Source organism: Plectrocnemia conspersa, unplaced genomic scaffold, assembly GCF_051122295.1.
Source record: "Plectrocnemia conspersa isolate PC_06_02 unplaced genomic scaffold, ASM5112229v1 ptg000010l, whole genome shotgun sequence".
In the NCBI taxonomy this organism is placed as follows: Eukaryota; Metazoa; Arthropoda; class Insecta; order Trichoptera; family Polycentropodidae; genus Plectrocnemia; species Plectrocnemia conspersa.
Genome location: NW_028277174.1, coordinates 21,156,480 through 21,180,791, shown reverse-complemented (window position 1 = coordinate 21,180,791; position 24,312 = coordinate 21,156,480). Strand labels below are relative to the sequence as shown.

Sequence of the window (24,312 nt, the reverse complement as noted above, 5' to 3'; positions counted from 1 at the left end):
TCTGCTGTTTAAAATCAGAAAAAGTGAGAATAATGCCAGTTTAAAATATGTTTTATTGCTTTGCTTTGCCATTAAAGATAATTTACGATGACATTCTACGATCTCTATGTATAAATAATACAAAGAAATAAAAAATATTTCATATCAAAATATTTTTTTAATGTACTTTTCGTTGCAATTAAAGTGCCAGGGCGACGTCCTGGCTGAAAAATAAGTACCAGGGCGATGCCCAAGTCCGCTCTGGCCGCACTACACCACTGCATATATTGCAACAAACTATGGTGGGCAAGTATCGTTTTTTTCCGAGCGCTTGTGAAGAAGCTGGCGGAGGGATGATTTCCAGTGAATGAGTATGTCCTTCAATGTCAGTTCCTCTCTCGCTTATCTAGCCGTCTCTTGTCTCTGACCGTATCCCGTCTGCCTTCTTCTCATTGGAGACCAGCCCCAAGTATCAAGGGTTACATAGCTTACTGATGAAACATAATCTGACAGCAAACATTCAATCTGCTTAATGAACATCTTTGAAGGTCTAATTATGCAGCTGGTTAACTGTGCTTTTTGTTTCTATGACTGTTACGCAACAAAGAAATATTCTTCCTATGCATCAGAGGTAAATTACGGCGTGAAATTTGTTACCCTTTTTTGGTGCACATAATGAGGGCTATTGTGATGGTGCATTCAGTTACAAGCTTTTGTCACGTTCATCCATATGATTACTGTGGTTACGGTAATTTAGTGCGAGAGTTTCAAGTAGAAGCCATTCCAGATTTAATAACAATTCGAAAATAATCCGTGTAAAAAATGAGAACATCCTCTCTCTCTCTCGTAAACTAATTAGGAATGTGTAGCTTTTGAGAGCTGTAAAGTGGTTTATTTACAGAGTACTGTGTCTACAAAGAGTATTCCATGTTTTCTAATGTTCGCGTCGAGCTCTATAATCGATAGCATATAAATTGAAATAGTGTGACGTTAATGTGACACATACACGTGCCATCAATCACACCAATAACACATGTATACACGCACACACACAACATTCACGAAACAATCCACTCGAATATAAATATACTTAGGTCTACGTATATAAATCGGCTTTTGTGTTTGGCGTTCGCCATTTGCGAGCGACACGACATATGTATGTATGTACCGGGAGACCCGTGGCAGGACGAATATATTCGTTCATTCGGCAATTACATTTTCACTCCACCAATTCCACATTGAATCCGACTATTAAACATAGGTACGATTGTGTGTGCGTGGGTGTGTGTGGATAGCTGTGAAAACGATCAGTGAAAAGCTAACTATTACATACATAAGTATGTATGTCATCCCGGGAGCTTTCTATGGGATTGTGACACAATTTCGTGTATGTATGTATATGCTATACAGAATGTATTTTGTATCTTTCTGTTCGTGCGAATTCCGCTTTGTCTAATTCCCGCTTGAATTGAGAGAGTGATAAAGTAGAAATTTTCACCGCTCGCCCACTATTGAATTGATGTACATATGTGTGTACAAATCGTCGGCTTGGGAGAAGACTGTCACATCACACAATTAGTAGTTTTAAATGAGAAACGTTTTACAATTTATGTAATAATATAAAAATAAAAAATTGTGCCTCCCTGAGTAGATTGTCAAACATTTTAAGCTTTATTGTAAACCTATAGTTTTGTACTTCAACCCTTTTATTCGTAGCATAAGCTAAGATCATAAATTGTCACGGAAATCATATTAATTTTGTTGAATATGAAGCTGCTGTGGATTTTAATATTTGCAATAAAGAATTGTTTTTAAAATATTTATAGTGTTTTAACTATAAATACTTCTGTCAAGGACTTGAGAATGGCGTTATAGTATGAATTAATATTTAGTATACATGGCGAAGACTTGACAATTTATTTGCGATTGTTGTTTTTTTTAATATTTCGATCTCACTAAGATTCATAGAATTTAATTTAATGAATTTTCCGGCCAAATTCAATGAGGTGCCTGATTGAAATTCATTTCAAAAGCAATAAAAACATCTCTTCGCCGTCGCAGTGTGAACGCTCGGTTATCTAGCGTTCATATTAAGACTTTTTTATAATAATATTACAACTTACAATAAGTGAGAATCGAATGAAGCATATTTAAACCGAATTTTGACCAATAAGAGAGCGATTTTTTCATAAAAGTAATATTTTAAATATGAAATGGTACTTGTTTTTCGCGAGGGAGACTTAGTGCTCGCCCACTAATTACTGCTATTGTTCTTAAATTTTTATTTTTATTTAATTAATATATTTGTCACGCATAGATGTAAAAATTGCAATACATACTTCAATTAATATATATATTGATGATGTCGTATGCAGGGACGTCATTTCAGCTTTTACTAGAGGGAGGCAAAAGTTGGCCAGTCAGTGGTCGTTTTTTTAATATTTCAATTTCACGACAATTTATGGTGTTTAATTAAATGACCAAATTTAATGGGGTCCCTGATTAGAATCGACGTCAAAAGCAATAAAATCGTGGCATGGCAGTAAAAACGATCGGTTATCTAGTGTTCATATTAAGACTTTTTATAACAATATTACAACTTACAATAAGCGAGGATTAAATGAAGCATATCTAAACTGAATTTTGACCAATAGGAGAGCGCAAAAAACAATTATCCCTTCTCAGAAGTCTGCGATGGCGCCGACACGATTTTATTGCTTTTGACGTGAATTTTTGACTTCTGAGAAGTGATAATTGTTTTTACGCTCTCCTATTGACCAAAATTCGATTTGAATACACTTTAACCGATACTCTCATATCAGAAGTCCGTAGTAATATTGATAAGGATAGCTATCATATTTTAAAACATGTGCAGACAAACTATTCAAATTCTAACAAGTCACTAATCTTAAATTTTTATTCAGCAAAGACAACTTTTAAAAGGAATATATAAAAACGAAGGCGAACAGATTTTGTTAATAAATTCCAATTAATTCGATAACAATAATCATTAAATCATGTTTTTAGTAACAACTAGTATTATGAAAGTAACAATAACAACTGTTATTGAAAGATTAGATAAAAAAACATGAACAAAATACGTCGAAACATCATCTGTTGGATTTGTTGGTCTACTGGGATTGCAAATCTGTATTTGTTTCTACAATCATGAAGTATTGAGTGAAATAATGACTAAATTTAACCCCCAATAACACGGTAAATTTGGAACGTGCTATTTGGGTGCGTGTAGTTCGGGAACTAAAAAATACTCAAATACGTACGCTTTGGCTCGCTCATATATAAAATAACGGACACCAATTTACCTGTGTTATTTGGGTGTCTACTTAACTTCACATTCTAAAATTAATTTCCATCTCAGTGATAAGTTTCTTAAAATTTAATACCTTTTCGTATCACATTTCCTTCAAGGAATACAAAGTGCTGTTTTTTTCTTGCCTAATAAATGTCAAATTCTATTCAAGGAAGTTGCTGAATTTGCTGACACTCCGTTAAATTACTGAATGTGAAATATCTCCCTCATTCTGCATAGGCCAGTTATGTTATAATTATAATTTATCGCTTGTATGTTTTACTTTTTGCTCTTAACATATATAAAGCATAACTATATTTATTATATACTTATACTATAGAGAAAATCATCTATCGTTGTTTTAACGCCATATATGAACCAATTTCAGTTATATATTATACTTTACAGCTGGTATTAGTGTTTATTCTCAAGAATTCTTAAAGAGAATGCAAATTCTATATTTGTATACAGCCTATTCTTGCATCGCCACTTACATTTACTAACGCCAAACAAAATCAATATTTAGTGACACTATAAGTCGAAGCACAACTAAAATGTGATGCTATTACTTAGATGACTGTACACTTTTATTCAACATAAAAATATGATCTTAAATATTACTATTTTTGAGTTGTGGTAATTTTTGCCAAACTTGATATGACTACGTTATGTAAAGTTGATCGTGGTGACGTCATATCATTAAAATGTAACTTCTACGTTGGTATTTTTTCATTATATTTAATGATGCTTACCTCCACGCATAATTCTCACATTACCAATTTGTGAGTTTACAAACGAAGCCTTTTTTGTATTCGAATCGAGTTGTGTTCTTTACCGTTGATTTGTAAAAAAAACAGGCGAAAGACGCACTTCCCTTCGGTTCGACCGCACAATTCATACCGAAAGCAATTAATTAGCAATGCGCGAGGGATGTACCTGGCGGTCGGGGGGTAAAAATAAGGGGCGAAACCACCCTCGTCGTGAATTTTGAAAGAAACGCGACGACAAAAACATATGTCGTCATTGTTTAGTCCCGGGGGAGCGTTTACCGCTGCTGCATGAATTGTTCATTGTGACTTTTAATTAGAATATATCGTTTATTTTTATTAATACAATACGTTTTAATATAAAATAAATGTTTTAGGATCACAGGAATTCGGTAGAATCGATCGAGAAAATTCCCCTCGTTTGGTTTCCCGATTGTTATACTTTAATCTGCGCGTGATTAATGATGATTTATCTCCTTAATGTCTTATATTATAGTGAGCGCTAGGCCGCATTAAAGCGCGTCGATCAAATATATTATAATTGGATTATAGAGGATGATCCAAAAAAGTTTTATTTTAATTTTTATATAATAAATATTTTTTACTTTTATATCTTAGGCAGATTTCGATAGAAATACTATTGCAATCTCATGGCGCGACTTCGAAAACATTTCATGATGCCATAGCTCACCGTATTAGAGCTTTTGCAGCTTCACTAAACAGATTTTTTGCTTTATACTAAATGTGATATTTCTCTTATTTATTGTATTGATAGAATCATATTGATGCCATAATGAAAAACGAGCTTAATACAAAATTGTAATTAAATGGAACTGAAAAATGGACTGTGCATGTACGCCGAAGTAGGTCCTACAAAATTACCGTCAGAAGTCTCAAGTTTCCAAACAGACGGCGGCGATAATTAAACTCCTCGCCGAAAACGAGCAAAGTTATTTGAAAAAGCAGTTTTGCACGTCTTGCGGAGAGTTACATAAACCGGGGCAGGTATACGTTATTGTAGTACAGGTGCAGTTTGGTAAAGCTCGCGGAAAATCGTGCAACGGAAAATTCCTAGTTAACAGGCACCATAAACCGTCGCTATAAAACGTACAATTTAAAACTGCTGGACATATTATACAAACATATACGTGGTGCGGTAAATAATATGTCTGTCATGCGAATATTTCGCAAAACTCCTTTGTCTATCGCCACGGAGGAGTCCCTTTTACGACGCACTCGAACGTGAAATGGCGAATATTCACTCCGGAGAGCCTTAACGCATTTTCGTGATAGATAAATAGATGAGAGAGAGAGATAGAGTTTAGTAGAAACGACTTTTTTCTCCTTTTGTGACGGGAAAAAGGGACACCACTGCGAAAAGGCGAGGATATCGCGTCCGAATTCAATACAGTGGAAATCAAACTGAGAAATGGAAAAAAAATATATTTTATATGTGTGTGATACATTCGCGTTCGACGATGACGGATCGAGTGGAAATGTGATTTGTGATTAATAGCGTGGGATCAGTGAGCATTTTAAATGTAAACCCAGCGATATACGAAGATATGTATATGATCCTTTTAAATAAAAATTATACACACAATTTAAAATCTATGACTAACCTATTTAAATATATTCAATTAGCTATTTGAATATTTTCAAATGAAGTTTTTTACATGAGAAAAACTACCCTTTTTACAAAAAAATTGCAATAGACGATGCATCTTCCGGCATAAAAACCACCATTGTTACCTATTTGCATTAACTACATAAATAAACTTCATTTATTCGAGGCATATATATTTCGTTGCTCGAATATAGATACAAGCCATGCAATCGGCCAATCGATTTTTGCATTTTTTTTTATTCGCTAAAAATGTATCGAATCAAGAATATAATAGAATATATAACTTTGCCACACACCAGACGAGTCAGAGACGGTCAAGCGCAACAAGAGTAGACGACCACGTTTCGAAACGTCAGACAACCAGACTTGAATCTAACGTCCAATGTTAAAGTCAAAAAAATAATTTAGTGGCTAAATTATATGTGGTGTACGACAAGGATGCGTACTCCGAATAAATATTTGAAGACGCTCTAGATAAGTGCTTTCAACCACCTGTACAATTAATTTAAAGATTTTTGAACAAATTAAAAAAGGTATCAACTTGTCTCGAAAGTAAAATAGATCATAACTAAAAATTGCGTTAATAGTTTGAAATATTTCGCGGACCAACTATTAGCACATCCTTACTAAGGCGTTAATCACTCGTAACCGGAAAAACTACCCCGTTGTACTAAAACGATGCGCAATAAACAATGCGTTCTACCCTGCGCAAAAGACATATTATTATTATCGCTCTGTTAACGATCGTTGAAAGCAGCCATCTGAAACACATTTCGTGGCTGTGTCTAAGAGGCGATGCAATTGACCCGCCAACATCGTCATCTGAGATTCGCCAAAACTGTCTCTGACCGGCAATACAAAAAATGTGACACTAGGTCAGAGATGCGGATGGATAAAGGCGCTACAGGCACATCAGCGAACAAGAGGAAGTTTTACTTACTATTAGATCAAAATATTAAAGGATTTCAATATAAATATACTTTCCAATTGCAGCAATGTCTAATTTGATATAAAGCTCAAGAAAATAAAATGTTTTAATAAAAATAAATTACCTCTACAAATGTCAATAATGCGACCCATACCAGTATCTAACTGAGGCCTTTCAGGGCTCGTCCGCATGATATATATATATTAAACTTTATTTTAAAATTGATTAATCTAGAGAAAGAATTTTTAATAAATTACATGTCAGATATCACATTTTGCAAACACATTTTTATATAATATTGTTTTTTAATTAAAAAAATAACAAATAGCTTTATATAACTTGTTTTTTGCTACCGAACTCTTAGACCTATTATATAATTTAAATATGTTGTTATATTTTTTAGATTTGTTTTAACAAAGTAATTCTTACAAAAATTTACGGAATTGTTTACTTAAAAAAATACTATTATTCGCATTAATGAATCAAGTCATAAAAATGTATGATAAAATTTGAAAAATGGTAATTGAAAATCGCTGCGTAACAAAAAAGCTCCCGGCGACGCCTGAAATAGTTTTGAAAATTCGAAAGTAATTCAACTTCGCGTTAATGCTTGAATTTTCAGCAATAAAAAATAATTAAGTTTGAAGTTTCAGAACAAATGTGCTCAACGAAGAAATCCAACGTAATTAATTAAAACTTTCTATTGTATTTAAAAAATGAAGTTATGTGTAAATATAAATCCAAATCCTAATGCTATTTACACTAATATTGAATTGATAAATTTATTAATATTGTTCTCTCTTCCTTTATTATTAGTTTTATAAACCTTGTCATTGTATTATTCTTATAATGCAATACAATCATGAAAATATATATTCGTTGTCGATAATTTGTATTTTTAAGACGGTTAATTCAGATAAATTAATATTTAAACACCAAAATATTGTACTATTCTACAATCAGTTATTCTTTAAGTAGAATCGAAGATCGGATTGCACTCTTGGTAATGCAGATAGTCGGACGGTGTGGAATGCGGCTGGTTTCTCGGGGTTCTCGGTCGATTCAGTGTTGCTCCGCTTTGTGCGAGTTCGACTGAACTCTCATTTATGCCAAATTAAAAGCAACGTGTAGTGTTAGTAAATTCCCGATTGAAAAATCTGAAGGAAGTGATTGAATATGGCAGTGTTTTGACTTATATACCATTAATGATTGGGGGGAGTCTAGGGTGTCTTCTAATGTCGATGAATCTGGGCGGTACTAGACTTTTTGTTTTTTACAATAGATTCGCATATTCATATAAATAAGGTCCACGTTTTTAATATGAATTTTAAACTATTAATGGATCGTTAGTGAATTGCTTGTTTACGTCGACAAGAAAAATTGCCGATCTTTTTAGCTAGTCTTCCGCGATTCCGGCAATAAAAAAATGCACAGATTTTTTAAACACTTGTTTTCGTAGAAGGCAAAGTTATAGATATTATAAATTATTATTATTGTTGATTTGGATGCAATCTTGTCAGTTTCTTTCAAGTCAGAAGTATCTGATGAAAGTGTCTGATATACGTGTTTATAAACGCCAGGTTCCTTTGCGCTGCTTACTCTCGACTAGAGTCTCCAATTACTCGAACCATCAACTACTCGAGTATCGAATATTAAAATTTTAAAATACTCGAGTACTCGAGTACTTTCGAGTATTTACCAAATGTACCAAAATAGCTATTATTCAAATTCGTGCACATATAAATAAATAAATAAAATACTTAGTATGTTAATTTTTACAATTATTTTAACTTCACGAACGTACTTTTTAAAAACAATAATGCAAAAAGTGTCTCAAATTTAATATTACTGCTAAACTTTAGTTTTATTATTCCCGTTATGGAAAAAACCCTTTCCGTTGCTGTTGATGTTGGTCTTATTGTCATTTACGCATTGGATAAGGCTTCTAATTTATATCTGTTCGCTTTTTATAGTTATAAAATTTTTTGAACTCTCTTTTTATGTTCTCTTCTTTCATTCCCTTCTCTGCTTTTCTCTTATTTCCTTCGACTATTGACAAAATAGCATTTTGTAATTCTTCTTGAATAGATTTTTTTCTTAACAATATACAATATTCTACTCCTTCTGATTAATGCGAAGAATTTAAATCTATATTCTTCGAAGATGTATTTGGGTGAATCCCTTTCACTCTAGAGCTAAACGGTTCGCAAAACTTTAAATACCTTTAAAACACACAATTGTTTTGATTTATATTTTAAGCTGAGGGATCAGTATAAACAATTTACAACACTTTACGCTACAACTGCATAGTCATAAAACCTAAGATTTTTTTTGTTGATATTTCATATTGTTCATTGCCATAAATTAGATAAGTGTCGAACAGAAAACACAAAAGAAATTTCTCCGTCGTACCCACTAACATAGCCGACGACCGGAACTATGCAACTATGGAACTATGAAAAAATTATACCTGATAGTAAGCGCTCTAACTCGGGACTTCGGGCATAAACGCCAAATAAAAGCAAGACGTTAACTTTTACCGGACCGAGTTAAAGTTATTTTTGTTTCTGAAATATTTCAAATTTTTTTAATTTCGAGTATTAATCGAGTAATTTTCAAAATACTCGATTATCAAGTACTTGAAAAATAGACAAAAATACTCGAGTATCGAGTACTCGATTACTCGAATTGGAGACTCTACTCTCGACGTCTGAACCTATGTGACGATTTGAGGGTGGAAACAAATTTATTATTATATGTCACCTTTTTTATGAAAACGCCTTTGCGTGTAACGGGCATAGAACAGCTGGAGATTTGGTATCAAAATTCACTGATTGCTAGCACTTCACTTCGATAAAATACCATTCTGAATGCTCGGTCTGTCTCTTCTTTGTATTTTACCAGTTGAGGCTAAACCTTTTAAATAGTTTTATAGATATTATTTTTATACGCAAGCTTTTAATTGAAACCGCTTTGATGCTAGTCAACTGTATTTATATACTTAAACATTGAAAGAGCTATCGACTCGACCGATTAATTACTTTCTAACGTTGACTTTAAACATGCGCACATAAGCAAATCAAACAAATTTAACTTCCGTTACAACTCAAACGAAGCTAGTTCAAAAGTTAAGCGTCTGTTTATAAAAAAAAACACAAATCAAACTACCTTGCAATGAAAGGGTTATCCGACGCAATCTCGCATCTCGTTTGATAATCTCTCTATACAGCCCTTTGCCCGGATCGTCCCTTCAGTATATTATACATAGATACAAACTTGAGCGTCTCTCTGCTCGCCTCTTAATTTCCATTCGTGTCCCCCGATGACCGTATCGCTATCAAACGCCGGACGCTCTAATTTTGCGGATAAAGGACGCAGGGTCGGAAACAACACCGGCCATTGTGTCTGAGGACAAAACGGCACCGCCCCACAATGGATCGCGAAAGTGTTGCGAAAGGACACTATCATTATTGTTATTATGAAGCGGTTTTGTTTGCCAAAAATAATGGGACGTGTGCGGTATGTGGCGGTTCTCATGCGTATGTTTCGAGTGAATAATTGAGGTTTTCGTCCAAATTCGGTTCAATCACTCCAATTTTCCTACAATATAGATGTGTGCAGTATGTTATGTGTTGGCGTAATCGACTGTATCAATAACGTAAAACGTTTTACCACCATATTATGTTCGAATGTTTGGAAGGTCGTAATTAATATAATTCTGATCGATCATCACAGATTTTTCTATTCTCACGGATGCATGCCGTGATGAATAATTTAAAAAAATTGAGCTAGGGCGTGCACATTACCATTATTGATTGTGAGGTGTATTAATAGTTGATAATTCATTGATTAAATACTTTGCTTTCAATCAGGTGTCTCAATAGTTGTTGATTGTTTTCACCCCGTTGTAACGCATTGGGCTAACGCCTGTTATGTTACAACGTAATATTAGGGGTACCCAAAATAAAGACTGTTTTTTATACTGAATAACTTTGACGGTCAGTTGTGACTTATTTTTCGTTCGAGTCGCATTTTTCGGTAGTGTCTGGAGAGTGCGTTACGAACATAACAACAACAAAAACACCCTAAATGTCAATGGAAGATTTCGTTCCAAGTAGGTCCAGGGGTACGCGTACCACAGGTTGGTCTAAGTGGAAGTATCTGCTTTTCTTGAACTTTGATGGGTCGTGCGTTTCGATTTAGTGTGACTCCGCTTAATTTGAGTTCGGGTTGAATTTTCGTATGTATATACCAAATTGTAAGCGGGCTTATATATGATCTGAGAAAGGGAGGAGATCAACGACTCTTTGATCTGTTTAAATTTGACTTTGATTACAGAGCGTTGAGTTTCGAGTTCCCGTATTTATACCCGTATCGTAGAGAAAATTGTCAACAGCTGTTGCTACTTTACATTTTTCATATATCGAACAAGTTAAAAATAAAAAAAAACTTCTTTTAAGTATTAAAAAAATGCGATTCAAGTTCGCCGACAGGCAAATTTTATTGCGTAACTTTGTGTAATTTTTACAATCAACCAATTTCTACGTGGAGCAGTTTCTTGTCTGATTATTATTGTATTTATTAGATTGCCAAAGCAAAAATAAGGCTATTTAAAGTAGTTGAGAAAATCGTAAATAATTTTTTGCCATTCAAAAATGTCCTACCTTTAACAAAAGCTTTCAAGAAAGTATGCATATTTTAAAACATCTGGCACGGACCCACCCTTTCTTATGCAGCGGTTGTAAAACATTCAAAAATATTTATACAAATCTTATTTTTAACAAGAAAGGCTCTATAATTTTTTTTGAAAAATTAGCAAATTTCTCGATAAATGAGAATTCTAAATTTGGAATTTTACCATTAAAATCCATTAGTTTGTATGACTTGAACAAACACGTCATTAATAATTAATAACTTTTAACTCTTCTTGCAGCATATGAGTAAAATATCTCATATATTTACGTTGCATTGATTGTAGATATCTTGACATTTATGGAAAATGGCAGCTTAAAGTAACTTACTTAAATATTTCAAAATAAAATAAAATAATTAAAAATTAATAAAAAAAATTATATCGCCAGAAATATTATAAAGTTTTTCCTCAAACTACTTACTAAATAAAATATTAAAAATTATTTTTGATTATTTGTTCATCTTTTTAAGTATTTGATTATATTTTTACATTCCAAAAAGACAATGACTGAAATAAATATTTTTTTTATAGATTTGTCCAGATTCGACTGAAAGCATTGGTATACCAAAAAAAACGTTGGCTTCTGTTCTGTGCATCATACCGATGTTCTTGACCAGTGCTTCTTAAACTTTACATATTACGCTGTCTGCCTCTCCCCGAAATTTCTACAGAGGTCTAGACATTAAAATAGGAAATAATATTATAAGAACGCTTAAATTAAAAATAACCAGACGCTTAATTTGGTCGCTTTCAAATCAAAAATGTGTTACAATTTTAGCTTACAAAAACAATTATTTGCATATTTTTACGCTTCAAATAATGTTTGAAATGCTTATTCGCAGAGTGTGCTTCAAAGCCTGCGTTTAAAAGGCACGTCCCGATTTTTTTATTATATTTATTGATGAAAATGCTGTTTCGCATAGTTATGATTTCGTAAAAGGAATTATGATTACCATTGGTTTCTTATTCAAAAAATCTTTCTGAAAAATGATTTTATTAATTCCACTTCAAGGAAACAACTATTTAATCTGCTCAATCAATTATCCTTGAACAAATGATGTTTGATCCAATTGTATTTTTGATTATAATATGAGTAGTAAATCATTATGACGTACATATAACACTAATGATATTTTATTGGGGATAAGAAACTTACCCAGACATGAAAACATGTTTGTGCATCCTTGATTTATTCACTTTTCACAAAAAAAAACTTTTGTTGTCGAGCTTGTTATAAAAATAACCAGCGCGATAGATCAGTGGTATCAATTGAATCAAGATGTATTTTATATACCGGAACCAAGATTTTTCTAATCTCACTGATAAATAATTTAAAAAAATGAGCTAGATATTGCGTATTGCCATATATTGAATTTGAGTTGTAATAATGGCTTATAGTGGTAAAAATAAATTTGATTTCAATACTACTGCTCACTACTTAATTTTGTAGGTATTGATTGTGTTTACATCGTTGTAACACAATCAACACATATGTTCAACGTTCCACGTAACTCATCTAATTAATGCAGTCTAAAAATAATCGTAATTAATTGTTAGAATATTATACAATTATATTTATAAATACAACCTGAAATATGCTCACTCAAGCTCAGCATTAAAATGCTGATTACTTTTCCTCAATAATTTGCTAAAACAAATCATGTTTCATAGCATAAATGAAAAGAAAGATCTGTTTTTGTTGTAGAAAACAGACGAACTTCATAACTATTCTATATAAATAATTTAAAGACCTTTCCACGAGAAAATACTTAAGTAGAACTTCTTCTTGTATAATTTTCTACGAAATTATAAATGTTATTACACTTAATAATAGTGTTTCTCACTAAAGTTTTAAATCATAGCCACAAACGAATGGAAATGTTTTTTCTATTGTGAAAATGATACTGTATCTGTACTTTGCGTTAACACTTTAAAGTTCTGGCTAGTATGAAACAACAGCGGCGGAAAACGAGCAAATAAACGCCGCTGAGAAAAGTCTGCGAATAGTGTAGAAACGGCGCAAAGTGGATTCGGAAAAGTTGTTCGGGCGTTAATTTGCATTCGTCTCGGATGGGCAGCAGTGAAATAAAAGGAGGGATGATTCACCACCAAAGAGACGCCGTCGTCCAGGGTATCGACCCTGGTGAGCCCGCCCAGACGGCTCCGCCGCCTCCCCCTTGCCGGCGGCGACCTCCTCAGCCCACTGTAAAAACCACGCGTTGACCTTCGACACGCGTAACCGCCTTGGCTGCTTGTGTGTAGCCTCCTTCCTGGAAAACGACCACTACCACTTTGTTCCGAGAGCCAATAGTGGTTGCGGTTCAGGAAAATCCTGCGTGATTTTAATCGATAATGCTGAAGGGGTACAAAGCAGAAAACCACATTCTAAAAATAATATTCTCTAGACAACGACGACGTATATTTTCACTGGTTGCTAAAATATCTATAAGATAATTTTTGCTATCATATGCACATGTCGTATTATTTATTGATGCTGTTTAAAGCTAGAAACGCCTGGAAAAAAATAGAAAACATTAGGGTGCGTGTGCGATTCTAATTGCTCACGAACCCCTAGATTTTCCAATGTCTTTCATGTGTTAGTCATCGACTTTCTATCTATCGTCAAGTGTTTTATATATATATTTTTAATTATATCCTATCTGGGAGATCATAATTAATGATTATTATATCATTATAATTCTGACAGATAGGTTTTTCTAGATTTTTCCATGCTCAGGATTTTTGATTACACATACAATTTGTATAGCCGTGTCATCTCGTTTTTCATATGTATACAAAGATCAGATTGAACTCTAGATTTCGGACGCATTTTCTGGACCAGGGTTAATATAGAGAGAGAAGCGGCTGCTTTCTCGATCTTATGAATCTCTGTCGATGGTCGGCGTAGTTCAAATGAACTCTCTTGTGTCCCAAGTCGGGGACATTATATGTAAAAAAAATTTAAATAAATTCCAAATGGAATATGCCCTATATGTGCGCTTATATACGCCTGGTCTACCTAGATTATGTTTTCTTTGCTCGCGCACTCTCAATGCGACGATTTGCGTGTTTATTTTAATTGTCTATCTTATTAGAATATTTGAGTAAACATCATGAGTTTGAACATACGTAAATTTGGCAACCATGCACTTGTCATCGCATTTCACTTTCTGCACTAGTTAATGTAGTACGACAGCATTAGGAATTCTTAGCTTTTGCATTGACTCGAGATTTTCTGATTTTATACTGAAAAAGTTGTATGAAATTAACATTATTACTAGAATTTTTTGTAGCGCTTAAATCAAAAATTAAAGATAAAAAAACAGGTCATTGGCTTAATACATTTTTTACAAGCTTTACATTATCGAAGTTGTTCCCAATAAATATTTTTAAGATTTATGAGAATCACTTTTTTTCAAATTTAGATAACTCGAAATCGGATAGTTATAATTATTGAATATATTACTAATGACGATTTCATTAATGTAATGTTGACAATCGCAGAATAATTAAACAAGCAACTACCAAAATATTTATTCAGTAAAAAATAACAAATGTAGTCGACGAAATGAATTTAGGATTTTAAAGGCAACCGGAGAACTATTTGAAAATCTTTGGTCACAATTAAACCAACATCAACGGAAAGCGCGTGAGTATATATACTCAACAGCAGGAATATTCACTACGAAAATTAGAAATAGACTATCTGATTCGTTCCTAAATGCGTTAGTCTAAAATATATATTGTACAACAAAAATATGAATTTTTATTTTTATAATATAATTTTACAGTTGTTATTTTGTATATATAATTGAAATTGCCTTTTTAGTAGTTTTTATAAATATAACAAAAAAATATTCATTTTAAATATTAAAAATATGTACATACAAATATTTATAATAATAAAAATCGCTATGATTCTACCTACAACCAAACAAGTTTCGATTTTCTGTAAACCCCGGAATTTTTTGCTTTTCTTCAATAAAGCCGACACTACAGATTTACTAAACATCATTTTGTTTACTGCGCTTTTAACGCAAATTGCGACAAGTTTTAATCTCACGGTCAATGCGTTAATTTTAATTATTGCCACGTAACAATTATGTATTATCTCGACAAGGTCTAATTAAATCAGATCATCGTTGATTTTATACTACCTAGTCATTTCAGGCATAAAAACACGTAATTATATATAAAAAATATTAGAGCTATTAATTATTTACACTAGTTTAGAAAATTAAATTTTTTTTATAACCCATGACAGTCCTTTCTTATGTAAAATCGCGCGCTGAATTCGAAAATATAGGCTAATTTAATTTTGAAAGTAGAACCGTTTTTAAGATATACTATCTAAATTTCCGTATTTTTCATTCTGAAAAAAAAGTTTCTAGCGTACTTATTGCAAAGTATGTTATATTGAATTAAATGTAAACACAATTAAAAAAAAACTGTTTTTTCAATAAAAAAATTAGACCTGGTTTTATTATATAATTCAGTAAAAATGATCCAAAATCGTCGATAAATTCATAAATAGTGCCTAAATTGATAATCTGATTGGAAAGTGTTGTATAGACGATAGAAAATTACCTGTAATTTAATATAAAATACTTTACAATAGGCCAACTAGAACTAAAGATATTTACAATTAAGTAAAAGCTCTTTTTTTAGAATGAAATATAATATACTAAAATTTAGCAGTATCTCGAAAACTGTTCTACTTTCTTAATTTTACAAAAGAAATGTCATGGGTCAAAATCGCTGTAAACCAGTTTTATTAAAGTCGTTTTATCTCAGAACGAGGGATATATGTATGACTCATTCCACTATTAAAATCCCCGGCACATTTTCAGGAACACTTTAATCCTTCAATCTCGTTAGAAACTTCTATAATTGGGAACGTCTACTTAAGAATTATTTTGTTCAACATTAACAAGCACGTTTAATGCTAGGATACAATGAGTATGAGACACAATATTTACGCTTAAAGTATTTTAATATTTAATATGTTTAGAAAAATAACCAAACTTTAGTAGACGTAGTATATACACAACTATAAAAAGATTCATCTGTCATACCTAACTCATAGCGTCATAACTTCGAAGTAATTTATCTTCTGACTCGAATGTGGTCGTTTTTTTATTTTCGTTTTATCTGTATCGTATTTTCTTTCAGGAAATTAAATATTTCCAAAAAATCTCATTGAATTAAACATCCGCGTCATTTTCACTGTGCAAAGCGAACATATAGATCATTCAACAAATGAGGTCAAGGCGGATGCTTCTCTACTCGAGTACAATCGAAATTAAAACTAGCAGACGCTCGAGGATTTTCTATCGAGGCTGCCGCAGATAGCCGTCCTTGGGGCGTAGTTCTATTTCAATAATCAAACAAACTACGTAACAGTGTGACTCACAAATATCGATCTGGTCAGCGTGGCGCCTGGGGCCGCCTGGAAAGTTCGTCACGAAACGATCGAAATCTCCAACAATTGTCATAAAAACTTTAATAATCGTATTTCATTTTCTTTACAGACATTTCAAAAGTAAAAAAACCCATCGATTTGGATCTGTTGAAACCGGAGTCTGACTTGCTATCTAAAGACGATGATATTCTCGCCGGAGAAGGTGATATGGCCGACGAAGCTCTGGACGATGATGATGACGACGACGATGATGATGCTGAAGACTTGGACGACGATGAAGATGAACAAGAGATGGCCGATGAACCTGCTCCTAGCAATGGTGCCTCAGATAGTAAGATTAGCTAATATTTAGACAGGTTATAAATAAGATTGCGTATTAACGTATTTTTTATTTTTAGTGGATGAAGATGATATTGACGAAACTACTGACGATGACGAATACGACGATGCTGAGTCTCAAGAAGACGACGATGATGATGAAACCGCCGATTCTAACGATCCCCTCGACAATGGATTCGGAAGATGGGAAGAATGGGCCTCCAGTACGACTCGCGCTCCCGTCTCTACGTCGACACCGGCTCCGGTTCGTACGACAGCCACTAGGGTTCCGGTGCTTCCCGTAGTTACCACACCCAAAGCGAGCGAAACACCTGCAACGCAAGATCCTTACTTCACGCACTTCGATCCCAGGATCGAGCACCAAAGCTTCAAAGACGCCCAACAGCGTTTGGAGGAGATCCACAGAGAGAAGGTTAGTCGGTCACTTATCATTGATTCATCGAACAATAGAACATATTCAATTTCATGCTTATAGGTCACAAAGGTAATGAAGGAATGGTCGGAGCTGGAGGAAAAGTACCAGGAAATGCGCGCTTCGGACCCTCGGGGGGCGGCCGGTTTCAGACGACGCATGACCGCCCGGTTCCAAGCCGGCGTCAGAGCTCTGGAACGGGCCGGCGCCGCCGAACAGAGGCGACTGGCCGCTTTGCACCAACAGAGAGTTCTTGCTCACATTGCACAGCGGCGACGGGACGCTTTGGCTTGCTACACCCGCGCTTTAGCTGAAACTCCACCAAACGTAATACAGACTCTCATTACACCCGTATACACAAAATATGCAGATACCATAATCGCCTCATTCCAAAACATTTCAGACGCACCGTGTACAAAAGTGTCTTCAGAAACTTTTGCGCGCACTTCACAAGGACCGAGCACACGCAATAGCACATTATCGCCATTTGTTAGCCGGAGGTCCGGAAGGAGCAGCCGCCGAACGACCGAGAACTCTGGAAAGACTCGTCGATATTGATCGCACTGTAAATCACAGCTTGCAAATGTTACGCCGTTATCCTGAACTTGAAGTTAAGATCGGACAGTTGATGGACGATTATGTCGAGGTATGTGCATTTTATCAACAAAATTTTATCAATACATAGCTTAGCTTTGATTTGAATCAAATTAATACTAAATCTCATGATGTTTAAATCAAAAATATATATTTAACAGGCACTGAGGTCAAAGGATGAAACGCCCGGTTCTATGCTCTCTATGACACCAGAATTAGAAGCCGCTATTTTAGACAAATACAGGATTGAAGTGGAACACAAGATGGCCGAAAAAGAAAGGATCAAGGCTGAAGAAAAATTGAGGAAGGAACAGCGCGGACGCCAACGAGCTGATATCCGTCAAGAAAGACACAGAGTTTGTCATTCATACAAATATATAAGCAGCTTTTTTACAAATATATAATATTACATTCATTTGTAGGTCGAAGCCGTTTTGGGCAAGAAAATGGCTGGTACTTTTGAACAAGAGTCTATCGAAGACGACGATGAATCTCTTCTTGTCATTCCGTCCGAATACTCGCACCAATCTACGTCCAGCTCGACTATGCCTAGCAGTTCAGTTTCGCTATCTACAGTTCCGGCATCGTCAGCAACACCCACATCGCAATACTTGGACAGAGACATCATGAGCAACACTCAAGAAAGCCAGGTTCGTAGATGACCATAAAATTTAACTATCATCAATGTCCTTCGATATCTAAAATATATTATATATATATTAGGAGGATTCTTCACCACAGCCGTCGTCGAGTTCAGGACCTGTCACTGCAGTAACAGTAGATGATGCTGCAGTGCAAAGAATAGCAGATGAAGTTGCAGCTGCTTCTAGAACACATCCCGATCCTCCACCAGCGCATGCTATGATGCATGAGATTGGACACGGCGAGCCTGTAAGTATTTATTCTATTTTATAGTATTCTGATCAGTCCCGATATTGGTGATACCAGTATTTGGGCAAAAATCGACCTTCGATACTATCAGTACAACAAAATGAGATTTTTTTCAAATCCTTACATTTTATTTGTTGAAAACATCTCCATGGCTTAGAACTACCGAGCGATAAGCTGAGAATAAAATGATGCTTTCTTTAGGGAATTAACCCATGGACGCGGACCACAACTATGATTTTTTCATAAAAATAACATTTTAAATATGAAATGGCACTTGTTTTTCCGTGAGGGAGACTTAGTGCTCGCCCACTAATTACTGCTATTGTTCTTAAATTTGTATTTTAATTTAATTTCTATATTTGTCACACACAGATGTACAAATGCAATAAATACTTCAATTATTATATATATTGATGACGTCGTTTGCAGGGACGTCATTTCAGCTTTTTCCAGAGGGAGGCAAAAGTCGCCAGTCAGTGATCGTTTTTTTAATATTTCAATTTCACGAAGATTCATGGTATTTAATTAAATGACCAAATTCAATGGGATCCCTGATTAGAATCGACGTCAAAAGCAATAAAATCGTGGCATGGCAGTGAAAACGCTCGGTTATCTAGCGTTCATATTAAGACTTTTTATAACAATATTACAACTTACAATAAGCGAGAACTGAATGAAGCATATCCAAATCGAATTTTGACCAATAGGAGAGCTCAAAAAACAATTATCCCTTCTCAGAAGTCAAAAATTCACGTCAAAAGCAATAAAATGGTTCTTTCATCATTCATATTAAGATTCTTTATAACAATATTACGACTTACACTAAGTGAAATTTGTATAAAGCATATCTAAACCGAATTTTGACCAATAGGAGAGCGCAAAAAACAATTATCCCTTCTCAGAAGTCAAAAATCCACGTCAAAAGCAATAAAATCGTGCCGTCGCCGTCGCAGTGGGAACGCTCGTTACCGAGCGTTCCCACTGCGACGGCGCCAACACGATTTTATTGCTTTTGACGTGAATTTTTGACTTCTGAGAAGTGATAATTGTTTTTGCGCCCTCCTATTGACCAAAATTCGATTTGAATACACTTTAACCAATACTCTTATATAAAGAGTCCGTAGTAATATTAGTAAGGATACCGGTAATACCGGTATTGAAAATCCCGGTATTATTGCAATCCCTAATTGTCTAATTGCTTTACTTTGCATTTCAGGGATTCTCTGTAAGACGGGAAGTGTACGGAAGCAATAGTGTGACGCACGCAAGCCGCGGCCTTTACCTCGCAGTTTGCGTCGGTGTAGCTGCTTTGCTTGGAGCTGTAGCTATCGGTGTGGCTGTCATGAGGCGTCGTAGTGCCGCTAGCCCACACGCAATGGGATTTGTAGAGGTTCGTATATGTGAAATTTTAGGTACTTAATGCAAAAGCAGATAAAATAAATTTCTTGATTCAAGTGATAACGCTCGTTCTAGCATGTTTATTTTCAAGTAGAATTGAATTCAAGTTAATTACCACAATATAAAAGTCGGTAGTACTATTGTGCTGCTGAGGAATTTCTCCACCATAACGCCTTTTGGTTCTGAAGGCATTGAACTAGTGGGTGCTGTTCAAATTCACACCTCCGTATATTATTCCCCTGGCCGTACTCATTTTAATATACCTAACTATCCTTAAATTGTCTCTGTTTCTAGTATTAAATCTATGTACATCTTTATTTATTATTAAATACTTCAGCATCAAAATTTAAATCAGGCTATGATGCAACCACTGAACGACTACTTTTTCTACATGACCCAATATAATCCTTCTTGATACATGACCAAATTCTAGAGCCGTGAAAAAGTTTTAACCAGTGCCGTAGCATTAGATTTCCATATCGCTGAAAGATTATCTATGTTATTGTCTTAAAAGATTCTTAAATTAATAGATCAGGAGTACTTTTAATTTGCATTTACCAGTAGCAGTGAGCCGATCTTTCGCCGCTTTAAATCCAAGAGAATTATTTTTCTCATGAGCTATAAATGTTCTCTATCTTTTTTTAGTACAGTCCCGTTTTATTAACATTAAAATTGGTTTTAAAACAATACTATCCTTTTCATCTGGTGTCGTGTCTGATTCTAGACATTGGCGATCACCTTGTATATAAGTTCCAACTATCCCTTCCGATCCTTGGCTGCACGAAACACTTATTCAGCTGTTAACCCCATCCATGTGCGTATGTTTCATGACCGAGACAATTTTCTCATAATTGACCTCAGATAATTGCTCCTAAATAAATACAAATGTATCCGGTATTCGGCAACAAAGGGTTAAAAAACAACAATTGCTGAAAAACTTAGTCGTTAGAGTTGCATCTAATACATTATACTATACAATACCTAAAAGAAAATTCAGGTATATTGTTATTATTCAAGATATTGGTCTATAAGATATTGTGCGTCTATTCTACTGTTAATATTATTATGTTATCTATTACTATCCTAATGATATTTTTATTTTTTATCAGGTCGATCAGACTGGTCCTTGCGTACCACCAACACCTGAAGAACGTCATGTTGCGAATATGCAAATTAACGGTTATGAAAACCCAACATACAAATATTTCGAAGTGAAGGAGTAGAATGCTACTGCAAAGAGCGTCTAAACAATTTATTTGTATCTACCCGTCTTTATTTAATATCAGTTTATGTTCGATAGGAAAGTTGCTGCTTATGAAAAGCGTACGTATATTTTCTATTCACAACCGAAATGAATATTTTTATATTGTTTCTAATAATATTTCACATAAGACGGGTTAGTTTTATAATATTTATATTAGCCATCTAATAATCATATTGTAGAAGAAGTTTTACTTTTGGGATTATTTGTAATATATTTATCGTCATACACACACATGTGGTTTTTCATCATTATTTATCGTTACGTGTAATGGCGTCGTCAACAGAGTTAACTATCACCGGTTGTTCGCCCTCGCTTTGTTCATTGAAGTCGTTAGCAATGATAATGCGTTTGTAAGATATAATTTCAATATTATTTACAATGTGAGAAATATAATGATTTTTTTAAATATATATTTAATATAATAGTATTTTAATTTTATAATGGCTGTTACATAGTACTAATTTTTTTTCAAATTACTCATGTTAGTTAGGACTATTGATAGTGCCGCTATTGAGATGATAGATATAAGCGCCTGTGTATACTAATGATCCATAAGTCATTTATGTAATTGTGTACCTTTATAGAGGTAGCTTGTGAAGTTTTTTTCACTTGTGGATGTTTAAAAAAATAGAGGCTGCTAAATATTTATATGAATGTAATATTATTATTCATTAACGGTTTCGTAAATTTTTAAAAACTTGTACATAAATATTTCTAAATTATACGTTAATATTCTAATATTTATTTTCTATATTTATTACACACTTTGTACGGAAATTAGACGAGTAACTGGTTTAATCCTAAAGCTTAGTCACCAGTTATCGTAAATTGAGTTTTTTTTTAATCGCTAAGAAAATGAGCTTATACATATATTTCGACGACGTTGTTTTGTTTGTAATGACTTTCCAAAATTTTCATTCCATTTTTGTATCTTTTTATCGACGGGATTTTGATTTATGTAAATAGTGAAATTAAATGCGCGGCATATTTCACTCTGCTAATTGTGCATATGAGGAGTCTATTTCCAAAATAAGATAAGTCTGTTCAGTTTTACTTATGAAAAAATTTTCCATTGATATTTCAACTGATACTACGCTAGCCCATTAAATATTAATATTTAATAATTTAACACTCGATTCTAAATTAGTATCTATCAGAAACGACTTACCTGATTTTGGAATTATACGTCTCATACGTATAAGAATAGTACGTATTATGCATCCATAAATATATATAATATATACTAGAATATAATTATAATTGTAACTTATTATACATGTCTGTGTATATATTTATATGTATAATATATTTATATACATATACATGTATACGTAACTACATGAGTTTGTGCCGTTTTTTCATATCGCATTGAATGATTGATATATATATATATATAATAAATGATTTAAATATCATAAATAATAAAATCTTACCTAAAACCGTTTTGGACGCAGCTCTATCGTTTATCGCCATTTCTCTATTAAAATATATCATGCTAAACTTGTTAATTTACTTTACTGAGAGAATGTCCCCTAATGTGATCCACTTCAATACATGAATTGTTTCACATATATTTTCATATAAAAAAGTAGTGTTCGCATTTTGAATGTACGGTATTTATATATACATATATATCCCAGCCTTATTCTTGAAATATATCTTATTAAAAAATATTAAAATGTACAACATATTTTTACAAAAAAAAAGGTTGAAGGTTTTTGCAAAAAGCGATTTACATCAATGTATAGCGCAATTCGTCGACGACCGTTCGGCTTGCCAAAGCCGACTCGAAGACGACCGCTTTCTTCTAAAAAATAATATTAATATTAGAAAGACAAATATAATCATGAATTCGTCCGGATATTTTTAGCACAATACCTTGTAATTACCCTAAGTTTCGGATTGTAGATTTAATATAAACACACATATATATATATCTGTATATGTAATATGATATATGATGTGCATACGCGTTCGTACGTACGCGTATGCATATTTAGTCTTTACAAGCTTATCAATGTACAGTTTATCGGAAATGTTTGCAAATAAATGTCTAAAATCATTTTAACCGTGATGTAGTAAAAAATATTTTGGATAGTACACAACTTATAACTGTAAAACTAACGTGTAAGATTAGTGTTATGTGTTAAAAAAATGAATTTAACATAATACAATAGTTGTGCATAGGGTGTTTATTTCCATTAAGAATAATTAAAAAATAATATATTTCGTATTTGTGGGAACTGTACAAAAATGTTTAATTACCTCTAATGGAGAATGTTTAAAATGAAATAGATTTGATATGTGTCCGTACGATTATCTTCGTTTGTTTTTCTTTCGACCGGAGGTTGGGATGTTGCGGAAAGTTCAGATTTTATATAGCTTAGTCATTTTGTGAATGTTTTGTGTTCTGTGGCCATTTATTGTAATTAACTTATCTATAATAAAATATAAAACCCACACACAATTGTGTTTTAATTTGTTTCAATACCCCTATGTACCTGCAATCACAACATATTTTACACTTTTTTACATCAGTCAGATTCGAAGCCATGACAGACATTTGTAACAAATTGCAAAGAAAAAGAGAAGACCAATCCTTTATTAATCTCGAGGATATTTCAAATCCAGGACAAGCAGCCAAGCTGAGGAGGCGGCCAAAGAAAAAATATCTAAATATCCATAATT

At 33.6% G+C, this 24,312-nt stretch overlaps 1 protein-coding gene and 1 long non-coding RNA gene across 3 annotated transcripts in view; one reads left to right on the top strand and one right to left on the bottom strand.

Annotated features, from left to right (window-relative positions):
* Appl (amyloid-beta-like protein) overlaps positions 1-21,856 on the top strand; it is a 237,073-nt gene extending 215,217 nt beyond the window's left edge. The window contains exons 5-13 of one of the 2 annotated variants that reach the window (XM_088195805.1): positions 16,836-17,057; positions 17,125-17,477; positions 17,550-17,804; positions 17,881-18,123; positions 18,233-18,427; positions 18,494-18,721; positions 18,795-18,962; positions 20,179-20,352; positions 21,470-21,856. In XM_088195805.1, coding sequence (XP_088051931.1) covers positions 16,836-17,057; positions 17,125-17,477; positions 17,550-17,804; positions 17,881-18,123; positions 18,233-18,427; positions 18,494-18,721; positions 18,795-18,962; positions 20,179-20,352; positions 21,470-21,583 — 1,952 coding nt within the window. In that variant the 3' untranslated portion in view covers positions 21,584-21,856. Of the gene's footprint in view, positions 1-16,835; positions 17,058-17,124; positions 17,478-17,540; positions 17,805-17,880; positions 18,124-18,232; positions 18,428-18,493; positions 18,722-18,794; positions 18,963-20,178; positions 20,353-21,469 lie in introns of both variants that reach the window. The other variant, XM_088195804.1, reaches the window with a different exon arrangement.
* On the bottom strand, positions 7,961-11,667 carry LOC148230984 (uncharacterized). Its single transcript, XR_015811189.1, has 2 exons — positions 9,313-11,667; positions 7,961-8,211 (listed from the first exon to the last, which is right to left on the bottom strand). It is a non-coding gene; the product is annotated as an uncharacterized LOC148230984 (long non-coding RNA).
* Positions 21,857-24,312: the final 2,456 nt, after the last annotated feature.